General features: G+C 43.8%; 1 protein-coding gene across 18 annotated transcripts in view; it reads left to right on the top strand.

Moving 5' to 3' along the window:
• The window catches only part of APBB2 (amyloid beta precursor protein binding family B member 2), a 389,233-nt gene that overhangs the window by 255,972 nt on the left and 108,349 nt on the right, over positions 1 to 24,912 (top strand). For 14 of the 18 annotated variants that reach the window (XM_082637315.1, XM_082637301.1, XM_082637312.1 and 11 more), the window contains 4 exons: positions 13,582 to 13,790; positions 22,638 to 22,700; positions 23,083 to 23,168; positions 23,263 to 23,323. In XM_082637315.1, the coding sequence (XP_082493441.1) occupies positions 13,582 to 13,790; positions 22,638 to 22,700; positions 23,083 to 23,168; positions 23,263 to 23,323 (419 nt within the window). The remainder of the gene's footprint in view (positions 1 to 13,581; positions 13,791 to 22,637; positions 22,701 to 23,082; positions 23,169 to 23,262; positions 23,324 to 24,912) is intronic. The other 4 variants (XM_082637309.1, XM_082637308.1, XM_082637305.1 and 1 more) reach the window with 3 other exon arrangements.

The following is a 24,912-nucleotide window of genomic DNA, read 5'->3' as shown; positions in this document are numbered from 1 at the left end:
CAGAGCTCCTGCCTGCGATAGTAATGTGGCCCTGAAACAAATTTAATAGAGTAAGCCCAGCAAAAACTATGTCCCCAGTGAGTTTAAATTAAGAAATATTGTGTTGATCTTATGCCAAAACATTTGATAAAAATACACAAAGTATACAGTATTGCCAGGCCCAAATTTAAGAACCATTTAAATAGTGAGTTCTTGGAACATTTACTCAAGAATTTTTAACAGAGCTTGGTTCAGTATGGTGGAGTAGGGCTTCCCTGGTGGTGCAGTGGTTGAGAGTCCGCCTGCGGATTCAGGGGAAACGGGTTCGTGTCCCAGTCCAGGAAGATCCCACATGCCGTGAAGCGGCTGGGGCCATGAGCCATGGCCGCTGAGCCTGCACGTCCAGAGCCTGTGCTCCACAATGGGAGAGGCCACAACAGTGAGAGGCCCGCATACCGCAGAAAACAAAAAAAAAAAGATGGTGGAGTAGAAGGACGTGTGCTCATTTCCTCTTGCGAGAGCACCGGAATCACAACTAACTGCTGAACAATCATTGACAGGAAGACACTGGAACTCAGCAAAAAAGATACCCCACATCCAAAGACAAAGGAGAAGCCGCACTGAGACGGTAGTAGGGGCGCAATCACAGTTAAATCAAATCCCATAACTGCTGGGTGGGTGACGCACAAACTGGAGAACGCTTATACCACAGAAGTCCACCCACTGGAGTGAAGGTTCTGAGCCCCACGTCAGGCTTCCCAACCTGGGGGTCTGGCAGCAGGAGGAGGAATTCGTACAGAATCAGACTTAGAAGGCTAGTGGGATTTGATTGCAGGACTTCAACAGGACTGGGGGAAACAGAGACTCCACTCTTGGAGGGCACACACAAAGTAGTGTGCATATCGGGACCCAGGGGAAGGAGCAGTGACCCTTTGGAGACTGAACCAGACCTACCTGCTAGTGTTGGAGGGTCTCCTGCAGAGGCGAGGGGTGGCTGTGGCTCACCGTGGGGACAAGGACACTGGCAGCAGAAGTTCTGGGAAGTAATCCTTGGTGTGAGCCCTCCCAGAGTCCGCCATTAGCCCCACCAAAGAGCTGGGTAGACTCCAGTGCTGGGTCACCTCAGGCCAAACAACCAACATGAGGGAACCCAGCCCCACTCATCAGCAGACAAGTGATTAAAGTTTTACTGAGCTCTGCCCACCAGAGCAACACCCAGCTCTACCCATCACCAGTCGCTCCCATCAGGAAGCTTGCACAAGCTTCTTAGATAGCCTCATCCACCAGAGGGCAGACAGCAGAAGCAAGAAGAACTACAGTTCTGCAGCCTGTGGAAGAAAAACCACATTCACAGAAAGACAGACAAAATGAAAAGGCAGAGGACTTTGTACCAGATGAAAGAACAAGATAAAACCCCAGGGCTTCCCTGGTAGTGCAGTGGTTGAGAGTCCGCCTGCCGTTGCAGGGGACATGGGTTTGTGCCCCGGTCCGGGAAGATCCCACATACTGCAGAGTGGCTAGGCCCGTGAGCCATGGCCGCTGAGCCTGTGCGTCCGGAGCCTGTGCTCCACAACGGGAGAGGCCACAACAGTGAGAGGCCCGTGTACTGCAAAAAAACAAAACAAAACAGAAAAACAACTAAATGAAGTGGAGATAGGCAACCTTCCAGAAAAAGAATTCAGAATAATGATAGTGAAGATGATCCAGGACCTCGGAAAAATAATGGAGGCAAAGATCAAAAACATGCAAGAAGTGTTTAACAAAGACCTAGAAGAATTAAAGAACAAACACCAGAAGAATTAAAGAAGAAACAAACAGAGATGAACAATACAATAACTGAAATGAAAAATATACTAGAAGGAATCAGTAGCAGAAAAACTGAGGCAGAAGAAAAGATAAGTGACCTGGAAGACAGAATGGTGGAATTCACTGCCGCAGAAAAGAATAAAGAAAAAAGAATGAAAAGAAATGAAGACAGCCTAAGAGACCTCTTGGACAACATTAAACACAACAACATTCACATTATAGAGGTCCCAGAAGGAAAAGAAAGAGAGAAAAGACCCGAGAAAATATTTGAAGAGATTATAGTCAAAAACTTCCCTAACGTGGGAAAGGAAATAGCCACCCAAGTCCAGGAAGTGCAAAGTCCCAGGCAGGGTAAACCCAAGGAGAAACACACCGAGACACATAATAATCAAACTGACAAAAATTAAAGACAAAGAAAAATTATTGAAAGCAACAAGGGAAAAACAACAAATTACATACAAGGGAACTCCCATAAGGTTAACAGCTGATTTCTCAGCAGAAACTCTACAAGCCAGAAGGGAGTGGCACAATATATGTAAAGTGATGAAAGGGAAGAACCTACAACCAAAATTACTCTACCCGGCAAGGATCTCATTCAGATTGGATGGAGAAATCAAAAGCTTTACAGGCAAGCAAAAGCTAAGAGAATTCAGCACCACCAAACCAGCTCTGTAACAAATGCTAAAGGAACTTCTCTAAGTGGGAAACACAAGAGAAGATAAGAGCCTACAAAAAAAAACCAATAACAATTAAGAAAATGGTAATAGGAACATACATATCGATAATTAACTTAAACGTGAATGGATTAAATGCTCCAACCAAAAGAAACAGGCTCGCTAAATGGATACAAAAACAAGACCCATATATATGCTGTCTACAAGAGACCCACTTCAGACCTAGGGACACATACAGACTGAAAGTGAGGGGATGGAAAAAGATATTCCATGCAAATGGAAATCAAAAGAAAGCTGGAGTAGCTATACTCGTATCAGATAAAATAGACTTTAAAATAAAGACTGTTACAAGAGACAAGGAAGGACACTACATAATGATCAAGGGATCAATCTGAGAAGAAGATATAACAATTATAAATATATATGCACCCAATGTAGGAGCACCTCAATACTTAAGGCAACTGCTAACAGCTATAAAAGAGGAAATCGATAATAACACAATAATTGTGGGGGACTTTAACACCTCACTTCCACCAATGGACAGATCATCCAGACAGAAAATTAATAAGGAAACAGAAGCTTTAAATGAAACAATAGACCAGATAGATTTAATTGATATTTATAGGACATTCCATCCAAAAACAGCAGATTACACTTTCTTCTCAAGTGCACACAGAACATTCTCCAGGATTGATCAAATCTTGGGTCACAAATCAAGCCTCGGTAAATTTAAGAAAATTGAAATCATATCAAGGATCTTTTCCAACCACAGTGCTATGAGATTAGAAATCAGTTACAGGGAAAAAAAAACATAAAAAACACAAACACATGGAGGCTAAACAATACATTACTTGGTTATTTAACCAAGAGATGACTGAAGAAATCAAAGAGGAAATCAAAAAATACCTGGAGACAAATTAGAACGAAAACACGACGATCCAAAACCTGTGGGATGCAGCAAAAGCAGTTCTAAGAGGAAGGTTTATAGCAGTACAAGCCTACCTCAAGAAAGTAGAAAAATCTCAAACTATCTAACCTTACACCTAAAGGAACTAGAGAAAGAAGAACAAACAAAACCCAAAGTTAGTAGAAGGAAAGAAATCATAAAGATCAGAGCAGAAATAAATGAAATAGAAACAAAGAAAACAATAGCAAAGATCAATAAAACTAAAAGCTGGTTCTTTGAGAAGGTAAACAAAATTGATAAACCTTTAGCCAGACTCATCAAGAAAAAGAGGGAGAGGACTCAAATCAATAAAATTAGAAATGAAAAAGGAGAAGTTACAATGGACACCACAGAAATACAAAGCATCCTAAGAGACTACTACAAGCAACTCTGTGCAAATAAAGTGGACAACCTGGAAGAAATGGACAAATTCTTTTTTTTTTTTTTTTTTTTTTTTTTTTTTTTTTTTTTTGCTGTACGCGGGCCTCTCATTGTTGTGGCCTCTCCCGTTGCGGAGCACAGGCTCCGGACGCACAGGCTCAGCGGCCATGGCTCACGGGCCCAGCCGCTCCGCGGCATATGGGATCCTCCCAGACCGGGGCACGAACCCGTATCCCCTGCATTGGCAGGCGGACTCTCAACCACTGCGCTACCAGGGAGGCCCTGGACAAATTCTTAGAAAGGTATAACCTTCCAAGACTGAACCAGGAAGAAATAGAAATATGAACAGACCAATCACAAGTAATGAAATTGAAACTGTGATTAAAAATCTTCCAACAAACAAAAGTCCGGGACCAGGTGGCTTCACAGGTGAATTCTATCAAACATTTAGAGAAGAGCTAACACCCATCCTTCTCAAACTCTTCCAAAAAATTGCAGAGGAAGAAACACTCCCAAACTCATTCTGAGGCCACCATCACCCTGATACCAAAACCAGACAAAGATACTACAAAAAAAGAAAATTACAGACCAATATCAATTCTTCCCTGATGAATATAGATGCAAAAATCCTCAGCAAAATACTAGCAGACAGAATCCAACAACACATTAAAAGAATCATACACCATGATCAAGTGGGATTTATCCCAGGGATGCAAGGATTCTTCAATATATGCAAATCAATCAATGTGATACACCATATTAACAAATTGAAGAATAAAAACCATATGATCATCTCAATAGATGCAGAAAAAGCTTTTGACAAAATTCAACACCCATTTATGATAAAAAAACTCTCCAGAAAGTGGGCATAGAGGGGACCTACCTCAACATAATAAAGGCCATATATGACAAACCCATAGCAAACATCATTCTCAATGGTGAAAAACTGAAAGCATTTCCTCTAAGATCAGTAACAAGACAAGGATGTCCACTCTCGCCACTATTATTCAGCACAGTTTTGGAAGTCCTAGCCCTGGCAATCAGAGAAGAAAAAGAAATAAATGGAATCCAGATTGGAAAAGAAGAAGTAAAACTGTCACTGTTTGCAGATGACATGATACTATACATAGAGAATCCTAAAGATGCCACCAGAAAGCTACTAGAGCTAATCAATGAATTTAGTAAAGTTGCAGGATACAAAATTAATGAACAGAAATCTCTTGCATTCCTATACACTAAGAACAGAAGATCAGAAAGAGAAATTAAGGAAACAATCCCATTCACCACTGCAACAAAAAGAATAAAATACCTAGGAATAAACCTATGTAAGGAGGTAAAAGACCTGTACTCAGAAAACTATAAGACACTGATGCAAGATATCAAAGATGACACAAACACATGGAGAGATATACCATGTTCTTGGATTAGAAGAATCAATGTTGTGAAAATGACTATACTACCCAAAGCAATCTACAGATTCAATGAAATCCCTGTCAAATTACCAATGGCATTTTTTACAGAACTAGAACAAAAAATCTTAAAATTTGTATGGAGACACAAAAGACCCCAAATAGCCAAAGCAGTCTTGAGGGAAAAAAAGGGAGCTGGAGGAATCAGGCTCCCTGACTTCAGACTCTACTACAAAGCTACACTAATCAAAACTATGGTACTGGCACAAAAACAGAAATATAGATAAATGGAACAGGATAGAAAGCCCAGAGATAAACCCACGCACCTATGGTCAACTAATCTATGACAAAGGAGGCAAGGATATACAATGGAGAAATGACAGTCTCTTCAATAAGTGGTGCTTGGAAAACTGGACAGCTACATGTAAAAGAATGAAATTAGAACACTCCCTAACACCATACACAAAAATAAACTCAAAATGGATTAAGGACCTAAATGTAAGACCAGACACTATAAAGCTCTTAGAGGACAACATAGGAAGAACACTCTTTGACATAAATCACAGCAAGATCTTTTTTGATCCACCTCCTAGAGTAATGGAAATAAAAACAAACATAAACAAATGGGACCTAATGAAACTTAAAAGCTTTTGCAAAGCAAAGCAAACTACAAACAAGACAAAAAGACAGCCCTCAGAATGGGAGAAAATATTTGCAAATGAATCAATGGACAAAGGATTAATCTCCAAAATATATAAACAGCTCATGCAGCTCAATATTAAAAAAAACAACCCAATCCAAAAACGGGCAGAAGACCTAAGTAGACATTTCTCCGAAGAAGACATATGGATGGCCACGAAGCACACGAAAAGCTGCTCAATATCACTAACTATTAGAGAAATGCAAATCAAAACTACAATGAGGTATCACCTCACACCAGTTAGAATGGGCATCATCAGAAAATCTACAAACAACAAATGCTGGAGAGGGTGTGGAGAAAAGGGAACCCTCTTGCGCTGTTGGTGGGAATGTAAATTGATACAGCCACTGTGGAGAACAGTATGGACATTCCTTAAAAAACTAAAAATAGAATTACCATATGACCCAGCAATCCCACTCCTGGGCTTATACCCAGAGAAAAGCATAATTCAAAAAAACACGTGCACCCCAGTGTTCATTGCAGCACTATTTACAATAGCCAGGTCATGGAAGCAACCTAAATGCCCATTGAAAGACGAATGGATAAAGAAGGTGTGGTACATATATACAGTGGAATATTACTCAGCCATAAAAAGGAATGAAATTGGGTCATTTGTAGAGACGTGGATGGATCTAGAGACTTTCATACAGAGTGAAGTAAGTCAGAAAGAGAAAAACAAATATCGTATATTAACACATATATGTGGAACCTAGAAAAATGGTACAGATGAACCAGTTTGCAGGGCAGAAATAGAGACACAGATGTAGAGAACAACCATATGGACACCAAGGGGGGAAAGTGGCAGGGTGGTGGTGGTGGTGTGATGAATTGGGAGATTGGGATTGACATATATACCCTAATATATATAAAATAGATAACTAATAAGAACCTGCTGTATAAAAAAATAAATAAAGATTAAAAAAAATCTTTAACAGAAAAATCCTCAGTTACAAATAACTACGTATTTCAGGGACACTAGATATCTTAACGTTAATTTTTTTAAAGGAAAATAGGGAAAAAGAGTTAGAAAATCAACACTCCCAAAACGGTTAAGAGGTTTATTACAGCTGTGAAAAGAATGCAACCACAAGAAAACTCAATTGAGTACAATGTGTAATTTTTCTGAGGCTGTGATAGACACTTCAGGGTCCAAAATAGGCCCTGCAAATAAATATCAAGAACTGAGCTATTTGTAATGAGGTGGATAGACCTAGAGTCTGTCATACAGAGTGAAGTAAGTCAGAAAGAGAAAGACAAATACCGTATGCTAACACATATATACGGAATTAAAAAAAAAAATGTCATGAAGAACCTAGGGGTAAAACGGGAATAAAGACACAGACCTACTTGAGAATGGACTTGAGGATATGGGGAGGGGGAAGGGTAAACTGTGACAAAGCGAAAGAGAGGCATGGACATATATACACTACCAAACGTAAGGTAGATAGATAGTGGGAAGCAGCTGCAGAGCACAGGGAGATCAGCTCGGTGCTTTGTGACCGCCTGGAGGGGTGGGATGGGGAGGGTGGGAGGGAGGGAGATGCATGAGGGAAGGGACGTGGGAACAGATGTATATGTATGACTGATTCACTTTGTTGTAAAGCAGAAACTAATAAAAAAAAAGATCAATATAAATAGATGACCAAAAGTCAGAAGAGGTCAAAAAAAAAAAAAAAGAAAGAAAGAGCAGGGGCCCTGAAACTGTTTTAGGTCAGCTTTCCTCCCTTCTGTCTGGCAGGCCAGCGGGTCAGAGAGCTCACAGATTTTGGACATTTGGGGCTCATTCCCTTGTTTTCCACAGTCATTGTTTTTGCCAGTTCCTTTGACTGAGGACAGTTTCACTCTGGGTTCTGAGCAGCCTCTGTATGCTGCCTGGAACCCTCAGCAAAGCTGTAATAAATGATCCGGACCTGGAGTCCTGGCTCCACGCTCTTGTCTTCAGAAGTCGGTGGTGAAGCTGGAGGGAATGAAGAGCCTTCTTGCTGTTTTCTGACAAGGAGGTTCTAGGTCCAGAAAGAATAAAGGGACTAAGTAGTGAGTTGGGAGACGAGAGAGAGGCAAAGGAAGCAGACCACCGGTGACCGGAGAAAGTGTTTTAAAGCTAAATTCAGATAGTTTGGATTAAGGCATCTGGCTCCCTCTGGAATAACAGTGCTCAAAAGAGAAGCCAGCAGTAGCTGCAGCTAAGACTTCCGAAGAGAGAGGTTTTTCTTCTCTAAGAATGGGAGCATTGTGCAGATTACTCTTCTGATTTTGAAAACACAGACCACACAAGAGCTTCGAGAGCTTGCCTTTGCATAGAGGGTGAATCCTTAGCCCTTATGGCCTTAAATCTTATCCTAGACCACTCACATCTCATTCAAGTGACTTTCTGTTGTAATGACACAACAGGCTCTTCCCTGCCACGGGGCCTTTGCACTTGCTGTTCCGTCTTCCAGGAGTGCTGTTCTCTTGTCTCTTCCCAACGCTGGTGCCCCTTCTAGTTTAGGGTGACATTGTTCCTTCCTCAGACCATCCTATCCAAATAGCCCACCCTATCCCCAGACACAACTGATCCCATTATACCTGAATTGCCTCTTTTATTCATTACTGTGTTCTCAGCTTCTAGAATAGTGCTTGGAATGTATTGGAGACCCTCAATGCAAGAGAGTGAATGAATAAGTGGGTGAATAAATGAAAGAATGATTGAATATAATTCACATTTTTTATTTTCTGGAGCCAACAGTTAGATGGAGTTTGGTGGAAAAGATTAATTACCTTTTCTGTTTTCCTAGGCCAATGGTTCTTAAAAGTGTGGTCCCAAAACCAGCAGCAAGAAATCAGCACCACCTGGGAACTGTTAGAAATGCAGATTCTCAGGCCTCGCCCCAGAGCAACTGAGTCAGAACCTTGGCGGTGTGGGGTGGGGAGGTAGTACCCAGCAATCTGTGTTCTAACAGATTCTCCAGGTGACTGTGAAACTTGAGAACCACTGCCCCAGTTCACGGATGCTGGGCCCAGGTCTATCTGATGAACTCTGTGCCCCCCAGCCCTAGAACAATGCCTGGCACAGAGTAGACAGGAAGTATTTGTTGAATGAGTTAATCTGTCTCCTCTTTCTTCGAAAGGTGCTCACCCCCTGCCGTACACACTGAAGGCACTGGGTATACAACTGTCAAGGATGGGAGTGAGTGCCATTGAGAGGGCCAGAGGGAGGCCTCTTGTGCTCTGCACTGCAGACGTTGCCAAATTTAGAATCCCAGCTCACCCATCCCTCATTCCTGTGGCCTCCGGAGCAAGAGGGGAGATTTCCAGCTGCTGCTAGATGCTAATTCGTTTTCATTTGACCCTTCAGTTCCTGCAAGTGAACCCAGGGGAGAGGGTGATGAGAGGCAGGCTTGCTTCACACACAGACCAGGGAGGAGAGCGGGAGAGAAGTGATAGAGGTGGAGCCAGGCCAGCAGCGGCACTGGCGCCCAAGGCGGCTGGAAGGGGCAGGTCCTTGCTGCTCATAGACGGGCTCCTTGTTTCTTTGCCAAGTATTGCTCTTGGCCCAAGAGGCTCCCAGCACAAGAGAGACTTTCTGGGGCTCTCAGCCTTGCTATTTTTACACTCCGACTTCCAGGCCCTGCTTCTGGAACAAAACTGCAAATGACAACGTGGGCCACAGAGCCACTTAGAAAGAATATCTATAGCTTTCTGCTCTTATCACTGAACCGTGCCCCGCTTCCCTCTTCTCCTTGAAGGCGCCTTCAGCAAGATGCAGTGATGCAGTGATGCAGTGATGACATGACAGGAGACCATAAAGCTTCTTAGCTGTGGGATCCTGTAGGGAAGGGAGGAGGGAGAAATAGGTGGGATCTCAGTCTCTGCTGTGTGCCTGGGTGTGGAATATGACCCTCGGGTTTCCAGTGGGAGAGGCTGCAGATCCATGGACCAGCTGAAGTGGCTGCCTGGGTTTACTGGATGCAGAATTAGGGAGGGAGACACGGAAGGGAGGACCCTATGCAATGCCTATATTGGAAGTGTCCTTGCATGGATGTACCTAGTCTCCAGGGCAAATCTTGGTGCCCTCACTCACCAACTCTGTAACCTTGGTCAGGTCAGCTGGCCGGTCTCATAGCCTCAGACTTGAAGCCACTGTGTCCTTTCTTATGTGTCCCCCCCGGCCTCCGCCCCATTTATGCACCTTCTAAATTCCCCCAAGCTGACCACAACAGATTTTTCTCAGATCTCTGAAAAAGTAACATCCATTTCTACATAGGGACATAGTTTGCCCCCTTGGCTTTAAACCAAACTGCCATCCTCTCCGAGCCTTAGAAATGGGGTAACCATAGTGTGTCCTTCATAGGGCAGCAGTGGACACTCCACGAGCTCTTGCAATAAAGAAGCAATAAAGCAGCTGGGTATTTCAGCCCACAGCCCACATCAGCATCCCTGTTACTTTTACTGTAAATAACAGCACAGTTGTTACCAGCTGCTGAGAACCTCATGGTAGCATTAAGAGAACTTGGGTTTAAGCCTTGAAAGGCCCGGCTTCTTGTCTTGGCTGGCTATTATTCCCACTCTTACCTTCTGGTGGGATTGATTTGAGCATTCAACTAATCCCTGTTTTCAAGGAAAATCATGCCTACAAGACCAATATTTTAAAAAGGTAAAAATGTTGCTGCAACAGTCAGAAGACTCTGGACAGGCCTGGAGTTCCACCTACCTGCACCACTGTCCTTCTCCCCAATTTGATAACATTTGAAAACCACTGACCTGTTGAATAAGGTCCAGGGTACTTATTTAAATGTGTACATAGTTTTTTTTTTGTTTTTTTTTTTTTTTTTGCTGTACGCGGGCCTCTCACTGTTGTGGCCCCTCCCGTTGCGGAGCACAGGCTCCGGACGCACAGGCTCAGCGGCCATGGCTCACGGGCCCAGCCGCTCCGCGGCATATGGGATCCTCCCAGACCGGGGCACGAACCCGTATCCCCTGCATCGGCAGGCGGACTCTCAACCACTGCGCCACCAGGGAGGCCCTAAATGTGTACATAGTTTTATGTAGGAAAACAAAGCACATTGGGGCTTTGAAGATTAAACAAAATGAAGTGTAATGGCACTGAGGTACCTCAGAAGGCATACTTCTTGCTGTTCCTGTGGAACCTATCAATAAAAAAAAGAAACAAAATCTCAACTCCAGCCCAGGACTCTTTCCAGTTTATCATATTGTATTTCTTTTTGTCCATAACAACATTCACATTTGCCTTCAAGGGAAGTAGACATGCTCTTAACTAGAAGCTAGTATTCCCGAGCCTTGTGAATTTGCTCTGTTTTATGAAATTACACAGAACTGATTTCTTCAGAATTCTTCTTTGCTAAGCGCCAAGTTCAATTCCCATCATTCAGGACTTCATTCACTTATTTCTCCCTCCTTCTTTGTGCATTCTTCCTTCTTATCTTCCTTTCTTCTGTCTACCCATCTGTCTATCCATCCATCCACCATCTATCCTCCGTTCATCCATCTCATTGTAATTGAATACCTGCCATGCTAGGTGTTGGAAATATGATGGTGAACATGACAGAGATAATGTCTGCTTGCCCTCACGGGGCTTACATTCCTTACAACCAGGGTAGGGTGATGTGGAAGGGATTCTATAAATGATTCTGAACTGCTGATAATATTGTAGATGTGCGCACCTCACTCCTTCCATCATCATCATCTGATCATCACCAATTTTTAGCAACAGAATAACCCCCCTTGTAATTTTTATTCCAACAAAATCTCACCAGAAATTCAAAATATAAACCAAATATAAGTGAATGGGTCTGGTTGAAACACAACAGACCACTTTCTGCCATGCAGCCCAAGGCCCCTCTCAACTACTTTGGAAAGCCACACCTGAAGACTGCTGACCTTGGTCTCTGCCCTTGGTCTGATGTGATTTATTTTCTCATAGTGTTATGTAGCTATTCTTCATATATGCTAATGTCCCAGCTGTAGAGACAATGGGGATACATGTGTAAATTCAGGCCCTCAGACCTTAAAAACAACAGAAACGGTAACTGTTTATGTCCTTTTAGTTTCCGTCTCGAGCTTGTTGTCTGAGCTGCTAGAATTGGACAAGGGAACACCCTTGGTAGGGTTTTCTCCAACTTAATACCAAGACCTGTGTATTTTACCTTTCCCAGCCCAGTTGAAATATTTAAAACAAAATAACAGCAGAAACAACCGTCTCACCCCCTAAAACGGAGACAGGACAGAGGAGTGTATGCACATGTTTGTTTCGAGTTGTTTCTGAAAGATTTGGGTAACTTGCAATTATTTAATCATGCTTAATTTCCTGTAGGGGGAGGGGAAATTTCCATCATAATTTGAGACAAGTGGCAGTTTTGCCTCTGGCAGATTTAAATGAGAAAAGTGAATGCTGGGATGCTAAACAACCGCATGAATGCACATCTGTGCCCATAGCCTTAATCAACTTCTTTGTTTGGTTTCTTTTTTTCTTCTTGCGGCTGTAGCAGCCTCAGTGACGCCAGCCCACATGATGCAATGACATTTGCTGAGAGCAAGGCCCACATACTTTCTCATTTAAATTGCTGTAACGGCTCCAGCCTCTTGTGAATGACCACACAGAAAAGGGCCTCATCCTTAGAATGAAGTGATCCCCAGATTTAGAGCACAAGTTTATTAAGTTTTTCTACCTGTGTATGTTGATAATAGCTGCCTGCGATTCCTCCATTATGCCTCCCTCTCTGTGGATTTCTTACTCTGCTTCCTTATGTCTCTCCTCTCTTCTCTAGCACTTTAATCCATCTCATACTCAACTCAAAGAAGGCCAAAAATGAGATTTTTAAAAAACAAAGTTATCCAGTAAATTAATAAAATATTGATATAAGCCAGGGATGACTGAAATTGCCCAGTAGATGTATTTTATTTCCCACATGCACACACATACAGTTCTTAAAAAATTATTTTTTGAATTTAAATGCCTTTGGACTTTGCACATGCTTACCAGTTTGCCACCATCCTCACCATTCTCTATTGTATCCCACACCTGTCATCCTTCATGCATTTATATTACTGGCCGGTTTTTAGTGTCCGTCTGGTTCCTTTTCGAATTCCAAGGCTTTTTCAGTCTGCACTCCTTGGGAATCTTCTGTGTGCAGTTTAGAATTCTAGAGTATTACAAAAGACATGGCTACTTTGTAGATGTTTACAATCAAATGGGAGGAGTTGTTAAAGCAAATGAAAGGTATAAATCCAGTACTCATAAATCCAGTAACTCATCCAGAAAGCAGTTAAAGAACATTAGAGTTGTACTCATCGCTGGGAATGATATATGATCCCAAACAGTAAATCTTACAAATGTACAAAGGGATACAGTAGGTTTTGTGTGTAACCTTGCAAATTTTGCTTGGGTAGTTAGTTGATTCTGACTAATGGAGCTTTAGCCTGTTCGTTCATAGGGTCCTTGGAGCTGTAAGATGACTTGATAATGGGTCCTTTATATCCATGTTCTCAAGTGTCAACCTTCCAGTTCTTTCCATGTTTCTTTCCGTATTCCCCCTCTTTCCATACTTCGTGTCCGTAGGATGGCTTTAGTTCTCATTCGGGCTATGGACACATCTGCCTGTGGAATTCTCCTGACTGTTGGTAGTAAAATTGGAAGACTGTAATTGTTTCCTCTTTTAATAAAACCCTCTCTTTTTTTCCATTTTCCAGCAGATATATGGAGTGATCACTCCTTTCAGACTGATCCAGATTTGCCACCTGGCTGGAAAAGAATCAGTGACATCGCTGGGACCTATTATTGGCACATACCAACCGGGACGACTCAGTGGGAACGCCCTGTCTCCATCCCAGCAGATCTTCAGGGTTCTAGGAAAGGGTCCCTTAGTTCTGTAACGCCATCTCCCACCCCAGAGAACGAGGTAAAACGGAGTGTCTTTTTGATGGCTTAGTAGAGTGGATGTAACTTGTGATTTCTCTTTAGACTCATTGTTTCTGCCCCAACAGGTCATCAAGGTAAGCTTTTGACTTTCATGCATGTTGCATTTGAAACCGAAAGGCTTCCTCTTAGTGAATAGTGTTAATACCATCTTTCAGGGATGTTTTCATTTTTTTAATGGCTTTTGGTCTCTTGAAACACCATTTCAGGTACAGAAAGTAAGAGAGGCTGATTAATGAGAAGTGGTTAAGATTCCCTGGGGCTCCCTGAGGCAGTAATTTACTCTGTAGGTGCTGTTGCATGGTGCTGGTTCCATAAAATATTTACACACAGAAGAATGTCTCTCGGCCAGATGTGTTATAATTACTGCATATCTTATTAATATCCGTGGGCTCATTTGACTGCATAGAGAGAATGTCTGCAGGAATAACCCTTGAGAGCCCTTAAACGCTTAATTTCTAATAAAAAAAAAAGAGGATCTGTTTATTTAGCAGAAGTGACATTGTTTTAGAAGTAATTAGCAGTATAAATTTGTTCTGTCCCTGAGGATGAAATCTGATGTTTAAACAAAGAACTGAGGCATTAAAAAAATTCCATCGTGGTATTTATTAATACAAAAATCCCTGCAGTGAACCTTTGTGAATCCTGATAACTAAATATTCAAGAGAATTACAGTGGAAAAAGGTTAGAGTTAAGTAATGGCTTTTCTGGAGAAAGGAAGTTTCATTCCTAACACACGGGCACTTCTGCCTTTTTTTGATCACAGTTTTCTGCTCTTTAAACAACTCATTTTCTTTTACTTTGAGGACATGGAAGGAATTTGAACTGCATCTCTTACCCCAAAGTTTCTCTACATATTTGCCGCTATTATCACCCTTCCTGTCTTTGAAAGTAAACAACATCTTCCATTATTTACTTGCTCTTCTCTGGGAGGCAGGAAGACCTACATTCCAGCCACATTCCTGCTTTTACTGGGCTTCGGCATCTCACCCTACCTGGGCCTCAAATTCTCCATCTTTCGAGTGACGGGTTGAGGCGAGCTACAGGCCCCGTTGATAGACCAGGGCCTTGGTTTGTTGGTACTTGGCCCTGATGATCAGATATGTGCTTCAGTTCCACTGAATCACTTAGGATTTTGTTGCTTATCACTGGGTGATTTTGATAACTTTTTATTAGCATAATATTCCTCCTCTCAGGGCACATCCCATTCAGTCGATTTATTCGCCTTATGTGAGGTGTGCTGGGGGGTAAAGATGAACCAACACAGGCTGCTCCTCGTGGAGCTCAGCATGAAGTGGAGCCCTCTTCCATTCCGGCCCAGTTACCTCTTGGCATTTCTCCCTGGACCGCAGAGTGGCCTCCCAGGGGCTGAGTGGGCCAGGACGCCCCTGGGCTCTCACTGAGGCACAGAATTCCTCTTTCTTCTTCACCTGTACTGCTTGGTTCTTGGCATCTCTGTTAGAATCTTTCTCCATTCCAGGGCTCCATCCCCCTTATTGTAACCCTTTACCATCTTCACCCCCAGGGAGTGCCCTGCAACCAGAGAATGCCCGGTTGGGAAGGGGACATTGGCACCAGTATCTGTCCATTACAGACAGGGAAACCGAGGCACAGAGAGGCCAGTGACCAGCAGCCGCGCTGGCTCTAGAACGCAGGGTTCCCGAATCCTCCTTGAATTCCAGGTCAGAGTTCTTCTCACTTGGCTTCCCTGGCTCTGAGATCTCAGCCTACCTGCTTTCTCTTGGTCCAGAGGTGAGGAGATCAGACTAACTTTGAGATACCATTTCTGTTCAATGAATCTCTTGTCCTCTGTATGTGGAAGAAATGAAGTTTGTCTCGGAGCCCACCTCCTGAGGCCGAGGCATGGGTGGGGTGAAGCCCAAGGAGGGCATCCCGAGGTTTATGTGCCTCGGATTTTTACTTCTTTGATTAATATGGTAGACTTTCACTTTCATGTTTTCTGCGAAAAGTCTTAGGAAGAACGCAGCACAGGTGGGCTGCTGGCTCTGGGGATAATTATTGGGAAGCAGAGTCCTCTTCTCATCCCTGAGCCGCCTTCTGATGCCCACTGTTGCCTGCTCTGCCCCGTCCATGCCTGCTTCCACCCGCCTCCCGCTCACTGCCTAGCCCCCCTTCCCAGGCTGCGACTGTGTCCTATGGCCGCCTGCCTCACTTGCTCTCCTGGAGTTCAGTGTTTCCATCACATCCCCACTGGTCAGCCTCCCAGCTGCTCTTCATGACTTTTTGTGGCTTTCAGGGTATTTTCATAAACGTCACTTCATTTGTCCCCTTCAAGACTCTTCATGTGGCAGAGATGACAGCTATTATGTTTCCCACTTAAGAGGTAACCGAGGCTCAGCGAGTTGAGTAACCAGGCAGGTGGCGTCAGGGTGGCAGGATGGTTCCGTTCCTCTCTTCTGTTGCCATCGTGTTGGACAAAGCCTTACCCCTCCAAGAAACGTGTTAACAAATGTGTAGTTTTTTGAAGTTTCAGAGAGAGGCTCATTCCCAGCTCTTTATTTTTCTTTATTAATTCTATTTATTTATGTTTGGCTGCGTTGGGTCTTCATTGCTGCGCGGGCTTTCTCTAGTTGCGGTGAGCGGGGGCTACTCTTTGTGGCATTGCCCGGGCATCCCATTGCGGTGGCTTCTCTTGTTGCAGAGCACGGGCTCGGGCTCTAGGCGCACGGGCTTCAGTAGTTGTGACTCACGGGCTCTTGAGCGCAGGCCCAGTAGTTGTGGTGCACAGGCTTAGTTGCTCTGTGGCATGTGGGATCTTCCCGGACCAGGGATTGAACCCGTGTCCCCCTGCACTGGCAGGCGGATTCTTAACCGCTGCGCCACCAAGGAAGTCCCCCAGCACTTTAAATAGACCAATGGGATAGATGTCCTTTGGATCAACCTTTCGGTTGTTTGTTTCACGTACATTTTTTCGCCTGGACATCAGGCCATCCACTAAGTCAAAGAACCAAGCAGATTTAAAAGGCAATACATTAAAATCCTAGGGGCAAAGAGGTGAGCAGATAGGTAGAGAGGAGAGGAAGGGGAGAGGTGGGGGAAGATACAGGCTGCTACATTCCCAGGTCCGGCAGGTGCTGACACGGATATTAAAGCAGAAGCACTAAGGGTAATCGAGTGTTTAGAGCGCCAGCTTCATGCCTTGTCTCCTTACTCATAAAACCCTATGCATCTGTACGACAGTTGTCATTACCTTTTTACATTTGACAATGCACACAAAGAGGTGAGGGAGCTTGCCCAGGATCACACACCTAATACCTAGTGGAGTCAAGCCTGAATGGAGGTCTGCTGGCCCCTGCCCCTACCCCAGGTTTCACTATGTGTGTATCGAGGCTTGGAGAGCCTTGAATAGCTTCATCTCACTGCAGGGGAGGGCGGTGACATATGCAGCACCTTCTAGAAAATGACTTCTCTTGATAACATTGTCTCAGGTGCTAATAACAGTTGAAGAGAAATGATTATATCTTTGATGCCATTTCTTTGGTCCCTAAATAGAATCTATTTTGACTAATTTGGAAACATGAGAGAAAGCAAAATGGTAAGGGCGAGAAGAAGAAACTTGTAATATGTCGCGTTAGAAACGCATATTTTTATACAGATTTTTCCTGAGCTGGCTTAAAAAAAAAAAAAAGTAAGTGCCAAATCTGTTGACTCAGCTTCCCAAAAGTTTAGGACGGAAGGCTTCCTTACAGTTTGAAAATTTTACATTTCACATTCCAAAGTTCACCAGGGAAGTGTTAGGCGCAGCGCATAATGTTCCCTCTGCATACGCCAGCAGTATTTTTGAAAGTTTATACACTGGCCGGGAAGCATTTGCTGCTGAAATTTGGCCCAAAGATGATCTCCCCCCAGTCCATCAGTTTGTTCCAAGTCACTTAGATGTTGAATTTTAGAGAGAAGAGGAAGCTACACAAAATATTGTAAGGAATAACTGTTGGCCCATAAGCAAGTCTTACTTAGAATCTTTCCAGCAGAAGGTGTTTCCAAGTTCCTTAAGGATAAAAGTATGGAGGACCAAGTGGGTCTGAAGCAAGGGAAGGTCAAATTGTTTCTCAGGACCATGATCTCTTCTTGATCACAATTCACTCTGTTCTTGCTGCATTGCCTCTGGAGTCTGGGAGGGGCCTGAGCAGCTAACTCCCCAGGAGGGGCAAAACCCATGTATTGCATTAGAACCTACGGATTTTCACATACATTTCGAAATAAGATGACAACATAAAGGGGCCAGTCTGTCATCATTTTACTGGAATTCTTGACCTGATCAAGTAATCATGACATTTTAGAGCTGGCAAGAACCTTTGAGAAGGGCCTAGTGAATGCTATGGCAGTACTTCTCAGCCAAGTGAGCCAAGGACGGTGGCCAGGATGTCCTTTGGGGCTTGCAGAACATGCTAAGTTTCCTTATTTTTACCCCAGGCCACTGAGCTAGACTCTCTAAGGGTAGGGCCTGAGAATTGGCCTTTATCATAAGCGTTCCAGGAAATTCTGAGTGAGTGCAAGAGCTGGTCTTCTAGCGAATGTAGTCTCCCTGTTTTTATTTATATGTCACTTCCCCTTCAATTCTTTGGCTTCCCGCTAGCATCTCCTGGGAAGGATTGTTCTCACCCGTCTGCTTTGAAAGCCCTTTAACCTTTATTCCATTGTGTCTCTTTGTAGTATTCTTACATGAGGCACGTCCGCCTCCCTTTTGGGGGGTGTCGGGACCTGCCCCCGTCGTCTTGTGTCCTTGGCACCTGGCACAGTGCCTGGTATGTGTCAATGTCCATTAAATGTTTGCTGAATGAAGGACTAAATCAGCTTTGTAGCGGAGGGAGCTCTTAGTTGACTTGCTGTAGAGGCAGAGCCAGCACTAGAGACCAGGTCTCCTGATTCTCCTCTAGTTTCTAAATAGTGCTGCTGCTCACAGAGACTAATTTAATTGCACAAGTGTTTGTCAGTTTGTCTTCTAGTTAGATTCTTTTTTTTAACTTCTCTGGATTTTATTTGCATGATAAACCATAACTGTTCTTTTGATAGTGTTGCATCCAGCAAAACACGGAAAGCAGTTTTAAAAGAAGGAAAAAATAGGGCTTCCCTGGTGGCGCAGTGGTTGAGAGTCCGCCTGCCGATGCAGGGGTCACGGGTTCGTGCCCCGGTCTGGGAAGATCCCACATGCCGCGGAGCGGCTGGGCCCGTGAGCCATGGCCGCTGAGCCTGCGTGTCCGGAGCCTGTGCTCCGCAACAGGAGAGGCCACAACAGTGAGAGGACCATGTACCACAAAAAAAAAAAAAAGAAGGAAAAAATATACACACATATATGGATACAGTGCTTATTAACATTGACTGGCCTATGCCTTGGAATTCCAGAATTCCAGGTACTCTGCCATTTATCATCAAGGCTACACATACCAAGGCTCAAGTCTTGACAAAAGAGGATTACGAAGCATAATCCATAACCCTTTGTAGTCCGTAGGCTCTCAAACTTTTTATTCTTACAAATGCCTTGGTAGAGATAAGGACACTGCTATTCCTGGGCACTTTCAGGCAGCCAGCCCCTGGGCTAAGGGCTCATGTGCTTGACCTCACTCTGTCCACACTCTGGTGGGAAGTCTCCTAAGATCCCAGAAGAAAAGTATGGAAGAAGAAAACTCTCAGTAGTCAAGGTTATACAGTCAGATTGATTCCCTTAGTAGGTCATGAGGGTGCCATGCTGAAAGGTCATGAAGGGTCATGGCAGGTGCCGTGCTCCAGGCGCTGGGTCAGTCCCCACTGTCTCTGAGGAGCTAGGGCTCCAGGGCTCTCGAGAACCTGAATGTCATCACCGTAATCAGGATAAGGGGTGCTGCAGCCTGGCCAAGGTCAAGACAAGCACCAGGAGGGTGTGTCCCCAGCCATAACTCTGACACCACCATCTCTCAGCTGTGCAAGGCTTTAGCTGCATTGCCTGAGAGATGACCGATTGGAGGTTGTTACCCATGGAAGATGGTCCCTGTTCTTCCTCTACTCTCCTTTACCTCTCTTTGTGTCTGTCTTCCCTGGGGCATGTTGCTCGCCTGCCTTTTCCTCTTTTATTGTCTTTCTCTTTGTCTCTTCTTTCATCTCTCACTCCCATCACCCAGACTGCAGACTTTCTGTACAACCCAAACATCTGTGTTGGTGTCTTTTTTCTTTAAATTATTAGCTAAAATGTTGTATTCTCTCTTCTTAATTAAAAAAATAATAATAGATGAATAGAATATATTGTTCTTAACATTTAGGACAAACTGTTTTTGTCCTTCATTGCCCTTGACTTTAAAAAAAAAATAGTCACTTAAATGGAAGAGAAAATTTCTCATCTTTGATGTCAATGAAAATTTTAAATATGGGAAGGAAAAAAGGTCTTTGGCCTGTTCATAACATGTAATGTTAGTTTCCATTTTTATTTGCTTGAGTTTTGTGCTAAAGGGTTTCTTTAGGAATACTTATGTTATTTTAAGGTTTTGCAAAATCACTGTATAGGGCCTTTGTTTATTTAAATCTGTAAAAGGTGATTGTTGGAAGTTTGCCAGCTGACTCATGTCTCTGTAGCATGAGAGCTAGATTCATGCAGTCTTAGAACTATAATCAACTTTTACTTTACAGGGACTCCTACATCCAGAGAGTAAATACATAAAAAAATTTAAACACACATGTATAGAGAAGTGTTTGATAAAATGCCAAAGCCTTTTCTGAATACTTGTTTTAAAAAATGCTCTTCTTTCACTCTTTGTAGTCCTAACACAGTGTCTTTTGGGTATAATTTCTGATATCAGATTCCCTTTGTCAGACACACATGCCTTTTTAAAAATGTCTTCACAAGAGCACAATTATCTTGAATCTTCCTAATTCACCATCTGATTACATTTTCAAAGTTCAACCTAAATGAAAACCAGATAATGCTCACGTGTAAATGATGATGACAGTTTGGGACCAAATAGGCTTGTTTTCTTTTTTAAAAAGAAATTTTAGCTTAAAATTTTATTTTGTACTTGATATCTCAAGTCCTCATCGTGAGTGTTTATTAATCCCCCTATGATGGTAACTCTAAACATTTTTCGGTCACTGGCCCTTCTGAGAACAGAAAAGTTGGGGATAAAATGCACTTGCGCAAAACCCCACATCCATTTCAGGGGGTTCATAGGTCTCCACAGCTGACAGGTTAAGATTTTCCTGTAATATTTTCTCCTCAGTAAAAGCTGAACACTGCTTTTGGGGATGGAGTGAGGAAAGAGGTGAGGGGCTGGACAGCATTCCTGCTCTGTGCTCAGTAAACGAGATTATTTTTGAAAAATAAATAAACACAGTGGTCCAAGTTCTGTTTGAAAAACTGCAGGTTGGGTGCCTAGTCCAGCAAAGAAAGCAACAATGACACCAACTGTGTAGAGGTGATGATGGATCCAAATTTGCAATGACCATGCCCTCAGAGAGGCCTTCAGAGCCAAATAAATGCATTCTTCAGCACCTGGGACATTTGATCTTCGCTGCTTCTTGCTTTGAGTGGCTTTAAAAATTGTATTGTGTGCAGATGTTATGGGTCAATACTACCGTCTCATTTTCAAAGAACTTTAGCTGTAAACTAACTTAGTGGAAAAGTTTCTCTTACTGATTTATTATTCAAGAAAAGAGATTTTCCTGACAAGTGGAACAAGTTCATAAGGATGTGCCTGAGTGTCTTATTAGTATCATTTATTTCCCCAAATGTCACGTGAAAAATATTTGAATATTCAGTCAACATAGTAGAAAGAAAAAAAATGTTTCCATTGTTGTCCGAGGTGAATAAAGGAAGGAGTTGTTTAGATTCGAAGGTCTGTTGTCAGAGGTTGCCCAGCAAGGCAAGGCTTTGCACTTTGTTCTATAACTATGTTTAGAAAAGCATTTCATGATCGAATATTAATTTGTGAAGAGGCTTGGGTGGCAAGGAAGTAGAGTTTCTTATGAACAAGAGGAATTTACATTAGATTGTCTAGAGCTATTTTTTTTTTTTTTTTTTTTTGCGGTATGTGGGCCTCTCACTGTTGTGGCCTCTCCCATTGCGGAGCACAGGCTCCGGACGCGCAGGCTCAATGGCCATGGCTCACGGGCCCAACCGCTCCGCGACATGTGGGATCTTCCCAGACCGGGGCACGAACCCGTGTCCCCTGCATCGGCAGGCGGACTCTCAACCACTGCGCCACCAGGGAAGCCCTAGAGCTATTTTTTATTAGATCAAATCTCAGCAAGATGAGGTCAGGCTGGGGTCTTTGCCCTCCATCATTGCCATTTTTTTCTTTTAAGTGAAAATAATTTGGCCCCCAGCTTTTTTATGCCCTTAGCCATGGACATTCCCGTTTCCGTCCAGCACATTGACAAGCATCATCCTTAATTCCACCTCCAGCTCAAGAAAACAGTTCTGTTTGGTTAATAGGAGAGAAGAAGGTGCCTGTGAAATTAGGTACTCTGGGTATTTAATACTTTGATGCATAGTGTGTGCTTTTAAGACCACATTTAGAAAGTATCGATAACTTCACTGTCTGGTAATAACATTCAGCCATTTGTTTTGGTAAGTAATTAAAGCGCCCTCTCTTTCCTCCTGCCCTAGGCCTCAGGTGTTGATCTAGATCAAGGGAGAGCGAGCTCACATGCTGCCGTTAGAGTGAATTTGTTCCCTAACCCATCCTGTGAATATCAATGCTAACAACAGTGTCTTGTGTGTGTGTGTGTGTGTGTGTGTGTTTTCTTTTTTTTTCCTTTCCTTTTCTATCCTTTATTATTTTCTTTCTTTCTTTCTTTTTTTTAAATCAATGTGCTTTTTCCTTGTGAATAATTATATGTCTAGAAACAGCCATGGAGTGATTTTGCTGTTCTGAATGGGGGAAAGATTAATAGTGACATTTGGAAGGCAAGTATATTGTCAGATTTTAGCTCATTTAATATTTTGTCCTTTTTGCATGGCTGTGGCTGCATCTTCTTTGTGAATATCATGCATTCTGCAGGGACGGAGTGATGGGGCTTCTGGCTAGGGCTGTGGGACTCACACGTGTTGCCTTTTTTGATGTCTCCCATTGTGAATGACTTCAGGCTGATTGCCCCAGGTTCCTGTTGTCTTGTGAGAAGCGGCACTTGCACCAAACCGGCATCAGCAGCCCATGCATGCCTTTTTCTGCCTAAGCTCACATACACTCTCTGCCTCGTGCTGGGAGGACTTCTCTCCCCTTTGATATTTGAGGCCATGTAATGGGTCATTCCCCTTTCTACATTAACAGGGATCTCTTTTCCTCTAGGATTTGCATGCAGCCACAGTCAACCCGGACCCAAGTTTAAAAGAGTTTGAAGGAGCAACACTGCGCTATGCATCCTTGAAACTCAGGTAGGGCATTCAGAGCACCTGCCGTAATGAGTGGCTTTGTGCAGCTAGAGATTGCAATAGAATTCTAAGTCCAATTTTCTGTTTTTCTTTCTAGAAATGCCCCACATGCTGATGATGATGATTCTTGTAGTATCAACAGTGACCCAGAAGCTAAGGTTTGTAAGAAAGTGCTTTCAGCGACCAGGTTAAATATTCTTGCATCAGAATAATGACTTTGGATAATGGCCCAGGTTTTTACAAACCATCAACCCAGAGCCACTTAATAAGGAATTATTCCTCAGCCTCTCTTTCCTAATCTCCCCAACAATTAAAGTAAACCCCTCGGCCAGGTTAGGTTTGGGAAGATTTCTGTAATCATCACGACTCTGCTTGTATCTCACTACATCAATTCTTGGTGCGTCGCAATAAGTTAAAATTATCGTTCAAACAGGTGGGCTTCAGAAGCCTTTGAAGATAAGCCAGGCTCTGCCTTGCAGTGCCATGGGAGGGGCGGTGAACAGGTGCCACAGACCCCTCACACCCACCTCCTCCAGGGCAGCCTCGCACCTGTGCAAAGCGAAAGTTCCTCCTCATTCCTGTCCTAAACACAGGCCTGTTTCATGGTGGGGAAGCAGCAGGACCAGCTGACGGGTATGCGACCAGTACAGTTGCACGGGGCCCTGCGTGGAGAATCAGGGCCCCGTGTTTTTCTGTGCAGTTGCTCTCTTGATGTTCTGCATACTTTTATCTTTGACTCTGTGCTCTGTAGATGAAGTGCAGTAGGGCAACGGAGTGTGCCCCGGGGAGTTGGAGCCTTGGCTTATGCACAGTCCTGCCACCTCCCTACCTGCCCAGTGTGTCTCAGCTGCCCGTTCCCCTGCTGCTTGGCACCTCAGGCCCTGCCACCCTCCCCATCGCTGCCCCCCACCCAGCAGTTACTGTTGCCTTCCACCCCTGTAGGGGGCTAGGTGTGAGCCTGGGGAGAGTTGATGCTAGGTACACAAACTCCATGGTGTCCCAGGAGGGGACAAAGTAGTGGCCTGCCCAGCTCAGGTGGACAGCACAGCAGTGTGTTCGTGGGTGACTCAGTGGGGCCCCGCCCACTCCCAATCCAGGTACCTAGCGTGTCCTGGCACAGGTATTGCAAACAGAGGGTCATCCATTTGCTGTGGGCTGGGGTGCTGAGTCCACGGGAAAGGGGGATTCTTGGCTCAGTTTCCCCACCCCTGGCCAGGACGTGGTGCATCGGCCTAGCAGCTGATGGTCTGTAGGGGTGGGCAGCCTGTGATGGTCTGCACTCACCCTGTAAGTATCCCCGTGCCCGAGAGAGCGTGACATTAAATGACAAGCAAGAAACACCTTAGGAGTTGAGAGAGAGAATGCAGAAGAAAGGATAAAGCTTCATGTCTTAATACTTTTTACAGCTTTTTCCCCCCTGCTTTTTGAACATGGGGCCATGTGTTTTCACTTTGCATATTTCATTTTCATTTGCAAATTATGTAGCTGAACCTAGATATTTTTCTGAATCCCAAAGTAGATCTGTGTCTATGAATAAAACAGCAGATAGGTTCCTGTAGCAGTAGTTAAGTGGGGAACACGGTGCAGGTTAAAAACCTTGGCTCCCTAGCCGGAAGCTGCCACATTGCCATTGGTTCTATAAGAATCCCAGGGCTTCTCCGTTGCTCCTAGTTTGCTCAGCTTCATTCTAAGCACAGCCTGATCAGGTTAAGGCTGCTCCAGAGCCAGCGGTGTTCTGAACAAGTTC

Source organism: Mesoplodon mirus (genome assembly GCF_964341445.2).
Source record: "Mesoplodon mirus genome assembly, chromosome: 2".
Taxonomy (NCBI): domain Eukaryota; kingdom Metazoa; phylum Chordata; class Mammalia; order Artiodactyla; family Ziphiidae; genus Mesoplodon; species Mesoplodon mirus.
Note: the sequence above shows the minus strand (reverse complement) of the source record. Positions and strands in the feature narration are given on the sequence as shown.